The sequence below is a fragment of the Ranitomeya imitator genome, chromosome 1 (assembly GCF_032444005.1).
Source record: "Ranitomeya imitator isolate aRanImi1 chromosome 1, aRanImi1.pri, whole genome shotgun sequence".
NCBI lineage: Eukaryota > Metazoa > Chordata > Amphibia > Anura > Dendrobatidae > Ranitomeya > Ranitomeya imitator.
This window is the reverse complement of record NC_091282.1, coordinates 235938968-235954194: the sequence shown is the minus strand read 5'-3', so window position 1 is coordinate 235954194 and position 15227 is coordinate 235938968. Positions and strand designations below refer to the sequence as shown.

The 15227-nt window shown below is 43.2% G+C and overlaps 1 protein-coding gene across 1 annotated transcript in view; it reads right to left on the bottom strand.

Annotated features, from left to right (window-relative positions):
* The window catches only part of TESC (tescalcin), a 148684-nt gene extending 134303 nt beyond the window's left edge, over positions 1-14381 (bottom strand). Inside the window, exon 1 of the mRNA XM_069754700.1 lies at positions 12600-14381. Within this exon, the coding sequence (XP_069610801.1) occupies positions 12600-12660 (61 nt within the window). The 5' untranslated portion in view covers positions 12661-14381. The remainder of the gene's footprint in view (positions 1-12599) is intronic.
* Positions 14382-15227: the final 846 nt, after the last annotated feature.

Below are 15227 nucleotides of genomic sequence, written 5' to 3'. Positions count from 1 at the left end.
GAAAGGGGTACATTTGAGTGCCTTCCAATTTTATCCACAATGACTCTCGCATAGTATTAGTATGGAAGATCATACAATAAGATATGGCTGTCACAACCGGGTAGAATTGACGGGATTTGAACATTTGACTGAAGCTTGTTGCCTTTCAGATAAGTGAAGTGGGGTAAGTTACAAGTGAGTGCCCTTTTGTGGACACTTACCGTACATTAAATTTTGTGCATTTCTTTAACTCAATATTTTTGGAGTCAGATGAAAATAAAATGCGATATCACTGTTGGCATGGCACTGTGGCTAGTAAAAGTGTAGCTGAGAGTATTATAGCTGGCACTGACTGATGGAGGATGTGAGTGGTAATGGAGGGCCGTGACTGCTATCTGGCATTCTGGCTGGTGTCAATTTTGGATAACATGGTTGTGATGGTTTAGAGTCACTATGCATATCACTGTTATGGAGAACTGAGACTTCCACTAATTGGAGGTTCTGTAGTTGACAATGGAAGTGGGAATTTATATTGGAGATCATGTTTGCCTTAGATGCCCAAAAAGATTGACCTCCTCTTGATTTGATTAGATGAGAAAGGTTGAACTTGATGGACCTTTGGAACCTAGACATGTTTGGTGTCTACGAACTCATAATGACCTAGAGAATCATAATGGCGGGTCAGTTTTAGCATTTAGTGAACCTAGCTAAAAAGCTAAACAAAAAACCAGTGTGGGATTGCACTTTTTTTGCAATTTCACCACACTTGGAATTTTTTTTCCCATTTTCTAGTACACGACATGGTAAAACCAATGGTGTCATTCAAAAGTACAACTTGTCCAGCAAAAAATAAGCCTTCACATGGCCATATTGATGGAAAAATAACAAAGTTATGGCTCTGGGAAGGAGGGGAGTGAAAAACGAAAACTGAAAAAGCTCCGGTCTTTAAGGGGTTAAACTTCCAACCCTTTTTGGATAAGACTTTGAAAGACTTATATAGCTATGATAAGGGGAAACTCTCATGGTTCGGCCCTATTAATGCGATAAAAATGGATGTACTGCCTCGTTTCCTGTATATTTTCCAGACAGTTCCTCTAATTTCCCCTCCTTTTTTTCCAGAATCCAATCAGGCATTTTGAGATTTGTGTGGGGGGGTTGTAGACCCTGGATTGGCATGGGTACTTTATATATGTACAAAGGCTCAGGGGGCGGGTCTACCAAATTTCAAATTGTATCACAAAGTAGCACTGTTGACACACATGCTAGACTGGCAGTACCACAGTTCGGACAAACAAAGGGTGGGAATAGAACAAGATAGCTCTAAAATTCCACTCCATAACCTCCACTAGATCAGCCCTAAAAGTAGAGGTTAATTCAGTTATGAAGCTGACCTCCTTAAAGACACACTTAGCCTCTGTGGGTCACCAGATCCCATCCTCTATCTCTCATTAGGCAGTGGACCGCTTACACCACTCTTCTCTAATCTGGCGTTTCCCCCAGGGTGAAGAGGGATCGTTTTCTTGGGTGGGAGAGAAGGGACAATACTAGATGCTTTCATGTCCTCAAGGGTTCGGTCATGCCCGCTTTCGAATCAGTGCAGCTGACAGAGGGTGGGGGCCCTACTGATTGCTTGGAATACCTCCAAACTACAATCCCTCCTCTCGTCTCCAGAAAGAGCAGGCTCATACTCCTCCCTTCCTACATCGTTTGAAAAGCTTTTCCTGTTGGGGTCGCTGCCTGCACATGCTGTATCCTTAATATATGCTCTTTTAAACCAAAATACCAAACATGAGTTCCCCAAGTATGTGGAGAGGTGGAGGGGTGAGCTGGGAGTTGATATATCGGAGGCAGAGTGGAGGAAGGCATTCGTATACTCACATAAATTCTCCATTGCCTGTGCCACACAGGAAAAGAATTGCAAAATTCTCACCAGGTGGTATCCCTGTCCTGATGTCTTACATGCCGCTTTTCCCTCCCTCTCCGATAGGTGCTGGTGTTGTGGTGTAAAGAGAGGTACCATGCTACACATTTGGAGGGGATGTAAACATACTAAGCCATTTTGGGATTCTGTCTTTTCTGCTTATCAAGCCATTAGCGGTCATTCGGTGACCAACTCCCCCCAGGTGGCTTTATTATCTATCCTACTGGGCTCGCTTCGGTTCCACAAAACGGGGCTTCTAAGATTCTGCTTAACTGCTGTGCGCACTGTGATCCCGAGACATTGGAAATCCTCCCAATCTCCGAATATGTCTGAATGGGTTAAGGAGATGACCAGCCTCCAAAGTACGGAGGTATTGTCAGCTGAAGTTAATGGTTCAATGGAGAAATATCTGCAAGTTTGGAGTCCTTGGATTATGCATATGGACTCTCAGGATTTTCAGTCCCTCTTTTCTAAGCCATAAGGAAGATAGCTTGAACAATAAAGGTTAGAGAGAGAAAAACTAGTTTTTGCATTTTAATTTTAACAATTGTTATTTTGACCTCATAGCAATGTAAAACTATAAAGAAAGCTTTAAGTTTATCTAACACATGGTTATTCTTGCTGCTTATTTTTTATAGCATTGGATTATTTCTAAAAATATGATGAACAGAATTTGGAGAACACTTTGAAAAATATGTTTTCTGCTGGTAAGAAAAATAAATTATAAATAGATGTTGATGCTAAAAGCTGAAGCCGACATCTACAGCAGGTACCAAACAAAAACAGCTTCTGAATATAGACACTAAGTCTAACTGCTCTATGTTCTGTCAATGAGTCTACATTACTGAGAAATCTTTAGATGCACTTTTCCTTGTGGCTGCGTTCTTATTAGTTCTGAAAAATTAAAGTGTGGCATGATGTTTGATAAATTTCCGCATCCCAAGTCTTCTTTGGCCACGTACACACATTGCGGCAAGTGGTGCGCATTTTTCCAGACTGATTTTGGTAAATCCGCAGGTAAACCGCACTGCGGATTACTTGTGGAATTACTGCGGATTTACCGCGATTTTGTGCGGATTCCACCTGCGGTTTTACACCTGTGGATATCTATTATGGAGCAGGTATAAACCGCTGCGGAATCCGCACACAGAATTTACATGCTGCGGAATAAACAACGCTACGTTTCCGTGCGTTTTTTCCACAGCATGTGCACTGCGGATTTTGTTTTCCATGGGTTTACATGGTACTGTAAACTCAGGCAAAACTGTTGCGAACCCGCAATATCAGCAGCAAAATCCGCAACATGTGCAAATACCCTTTCTGCAACTGATTTTGCACTTTTGACAAGACCACTGCCCCCCCCACTAGGGTGAGTTTGCAAATTTCTATATGACATTTTGAAGCACCACCCCAGCATTTTTTTTTATTGAAGCACTGGAATGGTGCCACTATTCTAGGTTCTCTACCTCTAGTAATATTCTTACCTGTCGCCGCGTTTATCTTTTATCGGCGCTGCTCTGGTCAGTGTTCTGCAGGTTGTGACCTACCGGATCGCTCCAGTGTTTGCTGGCGATCCAGAAGTCACAAAATAGTGTAAGTCTATGAGATCCAGAACAAGGCTCTCATACACTTACACTGAGAGTTTGTGATCATTACCTGAGACTTCTGGTCAGTCAGAAGTTGTGGACACAAGATGGCGACATGGGACCGAAGCAGCAACTGGAAGAGCTGAAGACGGAGGCTGATAAGTAGAATACTGGGGTCAGGGAAATTAGCTTAGTAGCGCCTCTCCAGCACTGAAATAAATAAAAAAACAAAAGCTGGGGTGGTGCTTTAAAAAAATTGCAAATAATCAATATGTCTAATAAAATGAAAGTGCCACAGATTTGCCTCTTTTGACAAACTCAAAAGAATTATGATGTACTCAAGATGCATTAAAGGGGGATTCTCAAGTTGTCCCTTGAGCAGCTCAGAGCAATGCAGTCTCCTTAGCTTCCTTACTTCCTGGTTTCTGGTCAGATCGCGCTCCTCCTTGAGTGACTGTTCTGGTGAATAGTAGAACTCTAGTGTTAGTAGAAATATAAAGGTCAGCACAAGTTCTGCTGTAACACATTCAGCTATCAATTGCTTGTTCTGTAGTTTTCTGGTATTACTATATTTACCCATAGAGCTAACAGGGAATTTGAACAAGCACATAGCTCCGGATAGCTTGAGAGCAGAGAGCAAGGGCAAAACAAATGATAAATTCGCTGCTAAGTGTTTTATGTACATTTCATTCTGTAGTCAAGACTCATCTAACCTTCTTATTGCTAAACTCATTAAATTTCATTCAACTGGAAATTTAGGAGTCTCCAAAGCTCAAAAAAATAACAAATAAAAATATGCAAATGGGAGTTTTCTTGAAAAATAAATATATATAGAAAGCTCATCAGATTTCAGGTCTGTGCTGATGAAATCCACAAATCTGAACAGGTCAAGTTCTAAAACAGTGATTGATGACATCTTTTCAGGCATATTGTTCTGCGGAAACTGCCTGAAAAACCTATCAAAAATAGTTCAAAAGAAGGAACATAAACATTTCTATGTAAAAATGACTTGCTGTGCACATGTTTAGGTTTTTTAGCAATTGTTAATCACTTTAGATTTCTAAAAGCACTAAGTGAAAAAGAAACATGGTGTCTTCTAATTTTACAAAACAAGTCAACGGGAAACCTCAAAACACACCTGAAATATGCTCAAATGTTTTTTTTAGTGTTTCGCCATTGTATTTGCTAAAAAAAAAAAATTAATAGCAGTTTCTTCATTATTCAATGGAGTGAAAAAAAATGTCAGTAAAAAAGAACTTTCCAAAAATCCGCTGGTGGTGAAAACTATAGGCAGTTCGCTCAGGAAACAACCGGCAAAATGACACAAAAATGACACAAAATACGCTTCAGGAAAAAATACTACAGACTTTCCTGAAGTGTCTTCTGCTTGAACAACATTCACGTGTAATGGCTTTGGCCAAGATTATAATATTGATTGTAAAATAGAAGAAAATGACTGTTCCCTGATCTTCTGCCTCATAAAAAGCACTTGAGGTTGTGTCACCTATCTGTTCTGCATATCACAATGGTGTTTAATAATAAATAATTCAATCAAGCTTGTAAGTCACAGGAAACTAGAAATTTAACAAAAATCAACTGCAAATGCTTCTAACTTGGATATCAATAACAGATCTACGTAGAATTTTCTCCCATGTTTGATGATCTTTTATACCCCCAATGTTGTCCCAGAGTGGTGATACCCAAGTGGCAGCTGATGGGCCACAAGAACCCGTTTATGTCTACAGAAGGTGTAGTTTCCTCGCCTCGGTTAATTATTCCGCTGCTGGGAGTGGTAGTTTATTTGATGCCTTTTGTAACTTACTGAAAATTGGATGATGAGGAAAGTCTTTGTCACGCTGCAGCTCTGCAAGTAAGTGCAGACTCCACTAGATGGCAGCAGAGTGGAGAGAGGGCTGAAATCCTTCTCAGAGCAGACCAGCAGAACTACAGCGAGGCTACCACCAGGTGGCAACAGAATGGTCAGACCAGCCGGATCGATACCAGAGAGTAGCGTAGTACCAAGGGGAATTCCAAACACAGAGTCAGAGGAGTGCAAAAAGATCAGTACCGGTCCATAGCAGAAGTATCAGAAGGGAGAGACAGAATCAGGTCAGAGCCAAAGGAGAGTCAAGTACTAGGGAATCCAAACACACAGGGACACACAGAGTCGGGGCGGGAAGAGAGGAATGAATAGACACTGGCAAAGACAGTTAATGGGAATCTGCCACCTCATTTTTTGCATATAAGCGGTGGCCACTGCCATTAGGGCCTTATCTACAGCATTCTGTAATGCTGTAGATAAGCCCCCGATGTATCCTGAAAGATAAGAAAAACAAGTTAGATTATATTCAACCAAGGGCGGTCCCGGTTCGGGTCCGATGGGCATCGCGAGTCCGGTGCCTCCCATCTTCATGCGATGACGTCCTCTTCCTTGCTTCAGGTGTACTGATTTGCCCTGTTGACGGCAGCGTAAAGTACTGCAGTGCGCAGGCGCTGGGCCTCTCTGACGTTTCCCAGCACCTGTGCACTGCAGTACTTTGCTCTGCCCTTAACAGGGCAGAGAATTACACCCGCGCAGGAGCCGCAACAGAAGCAAGGAAGAGGATGTCATCTGATGAAGATGGGAGGCGCCGGACCCAGACCTGCGACGCCCATTGGACCCGGACCGCACCGGACCACCCCTGGGTGAGCAAAATCTAACTTGTTTTTCTTATCTTTCAGGTTACATCGGGGGCTTATCTACAGCATCATAGAATGCTGTAGATAAGCCTGATGTCAGTGGCTGCAGCTTATATGCGAAAAATGAGGTGACAGATTCCCTTTAAATGCAGAAGGACTGACACTGCCTGCAGGATGCAGCACAGATAAATAGCAGACCCGACACAGGAACGGAGCAGAGAAAGTTAACCCCTGACATGACCAGACTGGGAAAGGAGAGGCAAGACCCAAAACCCGGTCTGGATCATGACCGTCTTGTATGGCAATGCCATCTGGTTGAGTCTCTAAGCCTTAAGTAGTTGATCTCTGGCCCTGGTGTCTTAGAGGGTGCAGGGACTGACACATAAGACATCACCATTATGAATGACACTTGTTAGGTGAGGTCCTTTTTACACATTTTGTAGCAACATATCTGTATCTTTCATAACAATCCATCACTGATCACTGACGTACAATCCCTCCCTACCCAGAGGGGATTCATATGTGAAAAAGATACTAGATTACTGAAAACTGGTTCTCCTGCATTCCTTTCGCCATATCCCACTCCCCGAGCTTTAAGTGTGATTCGCCTCCACATGCACCGATCCCATCTACTCCATTACATCTCTCTAAATTATTGATACACACACAATTGTTTGTATGCTGACTTGGATTCCCCTAGGCAAATGTTATCTAAAACAGTACACCTGACACCTTCCAATTCTCACATAAGCTCGAATCGCTTCAACATGAGAAACGAAGAACATTATCATCCCTGTAGGGCATCACCTCCAGGATCTCACCTGGTATTTATACCAATAAATATTGGATCAGCCAAGAAGTTAGATGCAGATAACGAAAACTACAGTTAGGTCCATATATATTTGGACAGAGACAACATTTTTCTAATTTTGGTTATAGACATTACCACAATGAATTTTAAACAAAATAATTCAGATGCAGTTGAAGTTCAGACTTTCAGCTTTCATTTGAGGGTATCCACATTAAAATTGGATGAAGGGTTTAGGAGTTTCAGCTCCTTAACATGTGCCACCCTGTTTTTAAAGGAACCAAAAGTAATTGGACAATTGACTCCAAGGCTATTTCATGGACAGGTGTGGGCAATCCCTTCGTTATGTCATTCTCAATTAAACAGATAAAAGGTCTGGAGTTGATTTGAGGTGTGGTGCTTGCATTTGGAAGGTTTTGCTGTGAAGTAAACATGCGGTCAAAGGAGCTCTCCATGCAGGTGAAACAAGCCATCCTTAAGCTGCGAAAAGAGAAAAAGCCCATCTGAGAAATTGCTACAACATTAGGAGTGGCAAAATCTACAGTTTGGTACATCCTGAGAAAGAAAGAAAGCACTGGTGAACTCATCAATGCAAAAAGACCTGGGCGCCCACGGAAGACAACAGTTGTGGATGATCGCAGAATAAACTCCATGGTGAAGAGAAACCACTTCACAACAGCCAACCAAGTGAACAACACTCTCCAGGAGGTAGGCGTATCAATATCCAAATCTATCATAAAGAGAAGACTGCATGAAAGTAAATACAGAGGGTTCACTGCATGGTGCAAGCCACTCATAAGCATCAAGAATAAAAAGGCTAGACTGGACTTTGATAAAAAACATCTAAAAAAGACAGCACAGTTCTGGAAGAACATTCTTTGGACAGATGAAACCAAGATCAACCTCTACCAGAATGATGGAAAGAGAAAAGTATGGCGAAGGCGTGGTACAGCTCATGATCCAAAGCATACCACATCATCTGTAAAACACGGCGGAGTCAGTGTGATGGCTTGGGCATGCATGGCTGTCAGTGGCACTGGGTCACTAGTGTTTATTGATGATGTGACACAGGACAGAAGCAGCCGAATGAATTCTGAGGTATTCAGAGACATACTGTGTGCTCAGATCCAGCCAAATGCAGCCAAACTGATTGGTCGCAGTTTCATACTACAGATGGACAGTGACCCAAAACATAAAGCCAAAGCAACCCAGGAGTTTATTAAAGCAAAGAAGTGGAATATTCTTGAATGGCCAAGTCAGTCACCTGATCTCAACCCAATTGAGCATGAATTTCACTTGTTAAAGACTAAACTTCAGACAGAAAGGCCCACAAACAAACAGCAACTGAAAACCACCGCAGTGAAGGCCTGGCAGAGCATCAAAAAGGAGGAAACACATCGTCTGGTGATGTCCATGAGTTCAAGACTTCAGGCAGTCATTGCCAACAAAGGGTTTTCAACCAAGTACTAAAAATGAACATTTTATTTAAAATGATTGAACCTGTCCAATTACTTTTGGTCCCTTTAAAAACAGGGTGGCACATGTTAAGGAGCTGAAACTCCTAAACCCTTCATCCAATTTTAATGTGGATACCCTCAAATGAAAGCTGAAAGTCTGAACTTCAAATGCATCTGAATTGTTTTGTTTAAAATTCATTGTGGTAATGTCTATATCCAAAATTAGAAAAATGTTGTCTCTGTCCAAATATATATGGACTTAACTGTATATCCAAAATACTGACACAGGAATCTGTATAAGGCCACGTTTACACCACATTTGTGCACTATGCCAGAAGTTTACTTTTTTCAGTAATAACATGATTTGCAGGAGTCAACGCCATTGCCCGCAATATTCTTTTTTACACAGTTCTTAAACAATGATTATAATAAGTTTTTCTTTTTTTTATTCACAGCACGTTTCAATGCCGTACTAGCATCTTTATCAAGTAAAAAAAACATTGACACTTGGCTTTTTCACTTGATAAAGATTCCGGTACAGCTTTGAAAAATAAAATTATCATCATCATTGTTGAAAATTTTTTATTCTCCAGCAGTGCAGCCCACCTGTTGTGTTTCATCCAAATGGATGCAATTTTTCCCGTAGGATTTATTCACCAGCCACGGGACAGCAGCTGACATAGGAGTTATGTCTGACACAACTCTGCGAGATGAGCGTTAACCAAGCACTTTCCCACTCTCTCCGTAAAGCCGGGGTCACACTTGTGAGTGTGATGCGAGAAACTTGCGCGAGTCTCTCGCATCAACACCCGGCACTGCCACCGGCACTCGGGACCGGAGTGTGCGGCTGCATGTACTTCTATGCTCCAGTCCCGAGTGTCGGCAGCAGTGTCGGGTATTGATGCATGAGTTTCTCACATCACACTCGCAAGTGTGACCCCGGTCTAAGGCATCACCCTGTACTGCGCTCTGTTCCACTCACCTAGATTTCTTCTGTGTCTTTCTTTTTTACTTGTCCGTTCGCCTCTGAAGCCAAACTAAGTAATGTCATTTTACTAGTATATTCAATAACTACTAATTAGCCTTGCAGCGCTGGAGTCCTGGGTTCAAACCCCGCCAAGGACAACATCTGCAAAGAGTTTGTATGTTCTCTCCGTGTTTGCGTGGGTTTCCTCCGGGTACTCCGGTTTCCTCCCACATTCCAAAGACATACTGATAGGGAATTTAGATTGTGAGCCCCATCGGGGACAGTGATGATAATGTGTGCAAACTGTAAAGCGTAGCAGAATATTTTAGCGCTATATAAAAATAAAGATTATTTATTATTAATTAGTTAGAGGCCTGATTACTTGGGACCTGACATCACTGCACTACACCTGGTTTTGAAAAGGAAATGAAAGGTAAAGTTTCCACGGTGTGCTTTTGGGGAATTTTTGAAGCTGTGTAATTTATATATTTTTACATTTTGCATATTACGCAAAAATCACAGAAGTTATAGTTCCAGCTAAGTGGATGATATTTATAGAAATTGCTTGTTCATTGTGCTTTTATATTATGCTGCATTAAGTGACCGGCACGGTGTTTGAAATACGGAACAAGTTAATTCCTCTTGGGGGTACGCTGAGTTTTATGTGCGGAGTCTCCCCATAGACTTGCATCAGATATGGAAAATCCACAGATTAAAAAGGCATTTTTAGTGAATTTCTGCTCAGAAATGCACTAGAAACTCATGTAATTCACAATCACTATAAAGTTTTGTCAAAGTCCAGGAAGTACCAAAAACAGCTTTATTTAAAACATGATGCACCAAAAAGAGACAGAAAACACAGCGTCAAAAACATAATAAAAACGCATGTAAAAATGTAATGAAAAAAAAAATCAACTAACCTAAAACTGGGTGCCCACGATCTAGAGCTAGTACAGCTTTGTATAGTTGCTGTGTCCAAAGCGCTGCCTTCTAGAGAACGCAGGTAAATCCGCACATGGTCACTGAACCAAGCGGATTCACCGTATCCAATACATTGTATTGATGTAATTTCTCTTGCTATGCAGCGGTCCTGAAAGACGCGGCACATGTCAGTCTCCGCAGGGGAGCCAAGGGCGACTGTTGACGCATAGTGGACATGGGATTTCTAGGAATCCCATCCAATATGCTGTAACATCTGAACGCTGCACAAGTACGCAGCATGCAACCCGCAGCGTTTACTTATCATGTGCACATACCCTAATAGCTGCTGCAAAGATACAGAAAATTTGCAACATCAAAAACTCCCTGAATACTCATTGTGGATACTCAGCCATAGGTTTTTCCAGGTGCAAACCTCATAAGAAAGCGCTGGCATATTTATTTATTTTTTTTAATACTAAAACATTTTAAAACATTTCCTGGAGCTTTTTGTTAACGTTCTCTGGTATTTTCAATAAAAGTCTTATTTATCATTTTTAAAAAATTCTTTTGTGGTTGTTTGGGCGATTTCTGGACGTCTTTTTGAAGTCCATTAAGCAATGAACGAAAACACGAGAGCTGAATAAAATTAAAACACTAACAAAAGACAATCAGATGACTTCAGGGGACTATTTTTATTAACCTTCCCATTGACTTTTATTACCAAGTACGGAGCGGCTTCATAACAGAAAATGCCTGAAGAATGCATAGCATGTAGATAGCATGGGTGTACTAATCTAGGTAGTTAGAAATCCCAACGACTCCTGGCACTCACATGGATTTGTTTTATCTTGACTCTTTATATTTAGATCCTGGACGCGTTTCAGCACATCCAGAGCTTCCAACGGCAGGGGCTAAAATGCGTCTAAATCTAAAGAAAAATCCACGGGAATGCCGGGAGTTATTGATTCTACGGTAATCTAGGTAGGACCTGGTCAGGAGCTGCGCTCTGCGGAGGAAAAGTCAATGGGGCGGTGACCTCTACTTTCTACAGATCAGCTACGTTCCTTGTGTAGACCAGTCCCCATATGCCATCACTTACTGGGGTAGAAAAACCCGAGTGTTACAATATTATGACCAACAATCGGCGAATGTCCTGCTTACCCTCTAGCAGTAAGTTTTATCTTCTGCACAAGACCTGTGTATAAAATACATAGGAAATGCACAGAACAAGGGTGTAATACTGATACAAAGTATCATCTGAGTTAGGCAAAGGGAAACACTATTTCCACGTAAAACATTACCATTGATTTATTGATTTGTCCTTTCTTTTCCATGCAAATCTACAGTGATGACCCTCCCCCATCCCAGCATCACTGTATAACCAGGCAGATTTTTGGATGATTGATTGATTAGTATTTAATAATTATGCAATAGGGGTTTACATAACGTCAATTCTGTCATTGCTACAGGACAGTATATCACTGTGGATTGAATGTCACAGAGGCCATGACAGACCGGAGACAGGCAGTGCGTCGGGCGAAAAAGAACAATTTTTACTTATTTATAATATATGGAAATATTTGGTTTGCAGTAGGAGAACACTCGTCTCGGGCTGACAGATCCAGCTCTTGTCAGGAAATGCAAATACTTTTGTTTATTTCCTCAGAATAAAATCTTTATGATGCCTGGTCCAACTTTCAGCTGAGAATTTTGTAATTTCACCAATATATTTCAACGTCATGACATTTGATACAATGAATCCATGCCTGTAAGCAAATATTACGGTAGTCTGCAATTCACATTATTTAGCTCACAGAGTATTTTTTTTAATTGGACGAACTTTGGCAAATCCTCATATTTGAGAAATACTTGTTTCCTTCCAATAAATATTAGCACTGCGGAAAGTTTTGATTCGGGACAATAAGTGGAGATCCTGAAATGGTGAGGAATTGTAATACAGGAACAGGTTGTGATAAAATACAAAGGACCATAGCACTGTCAAGATTATGTGATGCCATGTGTGTATGTGATCACCCCTGTCTAAATCTCCCAAACTAGCCCATGGTCTATCTGTGCGGGACATTGCTATATACTCCAGAATGATATATACCCAGTATAGCAAGGATCATATAAGCAGAAGCAGGAATAAAGTCTTGCCCACAGTGATGCCAGTGCTGGAGAGCTGTGCAATACCCTGAATATGTGTGTGCTGATAAGGCTATGCTGGCACATGCCAGACACTTAGCTATATCTCAGCAACAGGACCATGTGTGCTACTTACAGCCAGTCTTCTCTATCAGTTCCTGAGTCACCTGAGATCGAGAAAGTGACAGCCCCATCATATATTCCAACCACGAGAGGCCTGGACTCTGGGATTTCTTCAATTGCCAAAGACACGTAGACTACAAAGTTAATGCCAAGGGGTGCTGCTCAGTAGTGCAGTTCAGTGGTGCCAAGGGGTGCTGCTTAGTGGTGCCAAGGGGTGCAGCTCGGTGGTGCCAAGGGGTGCTGCAGTTCAGTGGTGTAGCTCAGTGGTGCCAAGGGGTGCTGCAGTTCAGTGGTGTAGCTCAGTGGTGCCAAGGGGTGCTGCAGTTCAGTGGTGTAGCTCAGTGGTGCCAAGGGGTGCTGCAGTTCAGTGGTGTAGCTCAGTGGTGCCAAGGGGTGCTGCTCATAGGTGCCAAGGGGTGCTGCTCAGTGGTGCCAAGGGGTGCAGCTCAACGGAGATGCCCAACTTTCCTTCAATCAAGGCAAGAGGTCATCTGTCCTATGATGGTAGTATGGTATTGGGGCTTCAGTCTGTTGTTACCCGACTGCAAGAGCTGAAGTTCCTCTTGTCACTGAGCAATGAATAGGAAATGCCTAGTGTAACTGTGCTGCACAGCAGACATCCTGGTGCAGCCTCTGTGTTACCAGCAGAGTCTTGTAGAGCAAAAGTCCCCGATCTGCTGTCTTCCTACACCCACCAGTGTCACTGCACCCAGCAGAGCAGATGGCACAGGCGCTGCCCCAGATGCTCGGCACTGTCCGGGAGAGGTGATGCCCCAGGTAAGGTCCTGGAGTGTCTATGTCCAGCAGAGAAGATGCTCAGGGTGCAGCCCCTAGATGACAATTTCCATTAGAGACCCCTGTGTAACTCCTATGTAACTGGATCTTACAGAGCAGCAGTCCCTGGTGGTGCAGCCCGTAAACTACTATATCCAGAAGCAGCAGTCCCTGGTGCCCCTCCTGAGTTACTTTGTCCCTACTATCCAGCAGGTCGGTGCAGTCCCCGGAGCAGTCCCTGGTGCCCCTCCTGAGTTACTTTGTCCCTACTATCCAGCAGGTCGGTGCAGTCCCCGGAGCAGTCCCTGGTGCCCCTCCTGAGTTACTTTGTCCCTACTATCCAGCAGGTCGGTGCAGTCCTCGGAGCAGTCCCTGGTGCTCCTCCTGAGTTACTTTGTCCCTACTATCCAGCAGGTCGGTGCAGTCCCCGGAGCAGTCCCTGGTGCCCCTCCTGAGTTACTTTGTCCCTACTATCCAGCAGGTCGGTGCAGTCCTCGGAGCAGTCCCTGGTGCCCCTCCTGAGTTACTTTGTCCCTACTATCCAGCAGGTCGGTGCAGTCCTCGGAGCAGTCCCTGGTGCCCCTCCTGAGTTACTTTGTCCCTACTATCCAGCAGGTCGGTGCAGTCCCCGGAGCAGTCCCTGGTGCTCCTCCTGAGTTACTTTGTCCCTACTATCCAGCAGGTCGGTGCAGTCCCCGGAGCAGTCCCTGGTGCCCCTCCTGAGTTACTTTGTCCCTACTATCCAGCAGGTCGGTGCAGTCCTCGGAGCAGTCCCCGGTGCTGCTCCTCTCGGGTATTCTATAGGTTTTGTGCCAGGAAGCTGCTGCACTAATTAGAGCAGACAGCTCTCACACCCCCGGGTCCCAGCGCCCGCCGTGTTATGGCTGCTTCTCCAGGTGACAGGCTCATCGTGTCCGTGCTCGGCAGCTCTCCTCCCTGCAGCTGTCTGACCACCGCACCCTCCCAGCTATGATGGGATGCTGCCCGAGCTGTCAGTGTGGGGCTGACTCCTGTCCTGTATGCTCCTGGCACACAATATGCTGTTCCCCTAATGACAGGTGGAGGAGCCATGGATGTCAGGCAAACCGAATGCCCTGTAATCTGTGTGATTAGACACAAATGTATCCTTGTCAGACACACTTGCATATTTACAAAGAATGATCATAAAACAACCATCAATGAATGTCTGCTCTGTAGCACGGTACTCATAACAAAGTTTGAGACCTGATTTTTTTTTTTACCAGAAATAAGCTTTAACAACGTTTCATTTTTAGAAAATGATATAAAATTATACTAATAACTTTAACACATTCATCACATGCCCTAAATGTAACTTTTGACAACTTATATTCTGTGTTTACAAATAGAAAGGTTTATGTCAGGGGTTTATATAGGGGTACAAATACATTCTAATACCGCTATACCACATACTGTATATATCCCCCTGCCTGCCCTTCCTTCCATGTCTACAGTAAATTCCCCAGGTCTGACAAGTCTGAATAACTGGGAGGAGGTAGGGTGTGAAGGAGTAACTGTCTATTTTAATGGAGTCTAAGGGGTATCGTTTCTCCTTATGGAGAGTGACATACCATCTCTGGCTTGTCAAGGTAAGGAGGCTTATTCGCCATGCAATGCTCCTCTGGGAAATATAATATGCAAATTGCCTCTTCTGAGAAAAAGAGGACTTAAACTCTATAGCGCCACCTGTTGGAAGTAGCGATCCTACAAGTCACAATCAACCCTTTAACGAGTCGTGCAATATGACTTAGGATAAAAGCCAAATCAGTATCTCAATTCACCACACCGTGTCTGCGAATTGAGATACTGATTTGGCTTTTATCCTAAGTCATATTGCACGACTCGTTAA